The sequence below is a fragment of the Herpailurus yagouaroundi genome, unplaced genomic scaffold, assembly GCF_014898765.1.
Source record: "Herpailurus yagouaroundi ecotype Mexico unplaced genomic scaffold, PumYag 149849, whole genome shotgun sequence".
NCBI classification, from domain to species: Eukaryota; Metazoa; Chordata; class Mammalia; order Carnivora; family Felidae; genus Herpailurus; species Herpailurus yagouaroundi.
The window spans coordinates 1-3,483 of record NW_024422616.1 but is presented as its reverse complement, the minus strand read 5'-3'; the positions used below and the strand labels follow the sequence as shown (position 1 = coordinate 3,483).

The 3,483-nt window shown below is 40.2% G+C and overlaps 1 protein-coding gene across 1 annotated transcript; it reads left to right on the top strand.

Annotated features, from left to right (window-relative positions):
- The first annotated feature begins 1,566 nt into the window (after positions 1–1,566).
- On the top strand, positions 1,567–3,477 carry LOC121026631 (olfactory receptor 8B12-like). The gene is made up of 2 exons (XM_040469426.1): positions 1,567–1,624; positions 2,320–3,477. The coding sequence occupies exon 2, from the start codon at positions 2,353–2,355 to the stop codon at positions 3,283–3,285; it is 933 nt and encodes a 310-aa protein (XP_040325360.1). The 5' UTR covers positions 1,567–1,624; positions 2,320–2,352; the 3' UTR covers positions 3,286–3,477.
- The last annotated feature ends 6 nt before the right edge of the window (positions 3,478–3,483 follow it).

Genomic DNA, 3,483 nt, shown 5'->3' with positions numbered 1-3,483 from the left:
TTAAAGGACTTGTTTTCTGCATTCCAGCCCATCAGGAGGTCATATAGACCCCAAGGACCAGGAGAGACTGGAAACCTGGAGACTTAAATTAGATCTGTGACCTTGGGCAAATGGCTTTACTTCTCGGGATCTCCTTAGTGTCACTGTATATAAGATGGGGGTAAATATTGGCTTTGTCCATCCATAAATTGCTGATTTGTAATAACCTGGAAAGATTAAAAAATATAATTACTATACTCATACCCATACAGATTCTGATTCAGAAGGTCTGGGTGGCGAGCCCAGAATTTCTTTCTAATAAACACCCCAGGTAATTGTGGTGTTCATCCACATTCGGGAAATACTGAATTGATAATTTCCCAAGTGTCTTCAGGTCTAAAATCCTGTTAGTGTGTATGCTTGCTATTAAAGAATGGTACCTAGAGCTCTGAGAGATCAAGTCAAATGATAGACAACTTTTGTCAAGGTAGAAGCTTGTGTGGAGAGTAGAAGACAGAAAAAGACAAAAGCAAACTAAAGAGGAAGAACAAATTTGCATGTTTGCCTATGTTGAGAATCTTAGCCTGCAGGATTCAATTTGAGAGCACCAAGAAGCTAGAAAGCCAATCGCGCTTCAAGAAAAGTGGGTGGAAGGCAGGGATAGTCAAAGGCACTTTTGACCAGTTAGTAACTTAGGAAAAGGCTGTTCTTGGCAGAGGTTAGGAGCATTTACTTGATAGAAATTATTTTGTTGCAATTAATCTTATATTCCATGGGAAGACAGAGTAAGGGGATCAGAGAAATCTAGCTTCTTGTTTGAGCTAGACATACTGCAATTCATTCCTAGAATGAATCAGAATATGAAGAAATGACTGAATGTTCTACCCTAATTTATGAGAGCCTTTTGTGTTGATCTTTCCAAATTCTAAGCACTTCTTTTTATTAAAGTCGCAGCATATTTACTTGTTTCTTCCCAAGAGTTTGCCAGATCCAAGAAAATGAAGACCTTAGCTTCATGGATTTCAGTAGCTCTCGTCAGGAGGAAGTTTAGGCTAGTGGTTACAAAATAGGTGCCTGGATTCCGTATTTGTATTGGATATTGGCAGCCAGAAGTCAGTAGAAGGGTTCAGTGTCAGGTATATTACTGGGCATTCAAAAATAGTAATGATGATAATTTTTTTTCCACAATGAATTTTCTTTTAATAGTACTGGATAAATGTCTGTGGAAATAATTGTCTCTAAAAGCCAAATCAACCAATATTAAGGGTATAAATAAACACTTCTTATTCCTTTGGGAAAATAATCTCTGAGGAAATGGTTTTGAGGGAGTCTTTGTCTTAATAATTAGGCCACTGAGATCTGTAATCCGAATAAAACTTCTTATTTCCTGTTATTCTCTGGTCTGGAAAAGGCGCATCTCCTTCCTTATAGTTATAGCTTCCAAATTAACAATTGGAAATCATGTTCTTCAGTGTAGAAATGGCTACAAGATAAATTAGGGTTTCTGATCCTTTAGATCAGATTGGAAGGGGAGGGTTCTTAGCTCAAACTACCATTTTCTATTCATTATGGTAATTTTCTATCGCAGGACAATTGTGGAAAAGAAACAGTAGAGTATAGCATTACAGCTCTAAACTGAAGGAAGGTGAGTGACTTCCTAACCCTGTCAGTCATGTAACATAGTGGTTATGAGGGTACACCTGAGAGTCAGACTGCTAAAATCCACCTTCTGGCCGCACCCCAGTATTTTGAGGACTTTGTTGTCTCATCTGCAAAATAGGGATAATAATATTGTCATACAGCTCTTAGTGTCTAGCATCTCATAGGAACCACTTAAGTAGGTGCTAGCTTTAAAAAATTATCATGAAATCTAAACCCACTTGAGCTAGGAGAGACTGTAAAAATGTGGCCTCACCTTCTTGATTTGACAGCAGTGACCCAGTGGTGGGGGTTCGAGGGGTTGCAGTGTCTTTTGACAGGACTCTCTTCAGGGAAGAGGCCCAGGGTTTAGCAATGGAAGCACAGGCAGGAGATAGAAGGACATAGAACATGGACTAACTTAAAGATCTAAAAGATATCTGTCTTATTTTTTAATGAATTGGGATATGAATAAATTACTGTTTTCTCTCTGGAGGCAAAGTTTAGACTCTAACTGTTCTCTCTGGAAGATAAAGTCACTTGGGCTGTAGGACAGATCCATAACAAACAGCAAAAGCCTTCCTACCATCTGTCTTAACGTTCAAATCTCTCTGTGGATTCCATTCTTCAGAATGGGGGATGGATCCTGGGTGAGTGGTGGTATTTCTTTCTGTCTAACTGGTTCTCTTTTCTTTTCTCCAGACTGCCCTTGCTCCACTCATCCCCAAGAGGAGAATGGCAGCTAAGAACTCTTCTGTGACAGAGTTTATCCTTACAGGTTTAACAGACCAGCTGGAACTCCAGATCCCTCTCTTCTTCCTGTTTCTAGGTTTCTACATGGTCACTGTGCTGGGAAACCTGGCCTTGATAGCCCTGATTCGGTTGAATTCTTGCCTACACACTCCCATGTACTTTTTCCTCTTCAACCTCTCCTTGATAGATTTCTGCTACTCCACTACCATCACCCCCAAAATGCTGAAGAGTTTTTTCTCAAAGAAGAACATCATCTTGCATGCAGAGTGTATGACTCAACTCTTTTTCTTCTGCTTCTTTGTCATTTCTGAGTCCTTCCTCCTGTCAGTGATGGCATATGACCGCTATGTAGCCATCTGTAAACCATTGGTGTACATGGTCACCATGTCTCCTCAGGTCTGTCTATTCCTTTTGTTGGGTGTCTACGTGATGGGGCTTTCAGGGGCTATGGTCCATACGGGAAGCATAGCAAGTCTGACCTTCTGTGCTGACAACCTTCTCAATCATTTCATGTGTGACATCCTTCCTCTCCTCGAGCTGTCCTGCAACAGCACTTATGTAAATGAACTGGTGGTCTTCATCCTTGTGGCCATTGACATTGGAATGCCCATTATCACCATCTTCATCTCTTATGCTCTGATTCTGTCCAGCATTCTGCACATTCACTCCACTGAGGGCAGGTCCAAAGCTTTCAGTACATGTAGCTCTCATATAATTGTGGTTTCTCTTTTCTTTGGTTCTGGGGCTTTCATGTATCTCAAACCACCTTCTATTTTGCCCCTGGACCAAGGGAAAGTGTCCTCTCTGTTCTATACCATTGTGGTGCCCATGTTAAACCCACTGATCTACAGTTTGAGGAACAAGGATGTCAAAGTTTCCCTGAGGAACACCTTGGAAAGAAAAATATCTTCTTGAAAAAGTAGCATTTGAAGAAGATACAATGCTTTGTTTATTGGTGTGTGTGTTTTCCAAGACAGATCCAAGTTCTAGTTTTTTCTCTTCTGTAAAAAAGAGAATTTTAAGTCTTTATGTTTCATGGATGTTTACTACATATCTATTTTCTGTATCCCGTGACCCACCTCGACTATTCCACGACTCTTTTATGCATTTTTT

Coding starts and splice junctions, on each gene's coding strand:
- LOC121026631 (XM_040469426.1), top strand. CDS start 2,353: ATGGCAGCTAAGAACTCTTCTGTGACAGAGTTTATCCTTACAGGTTTA.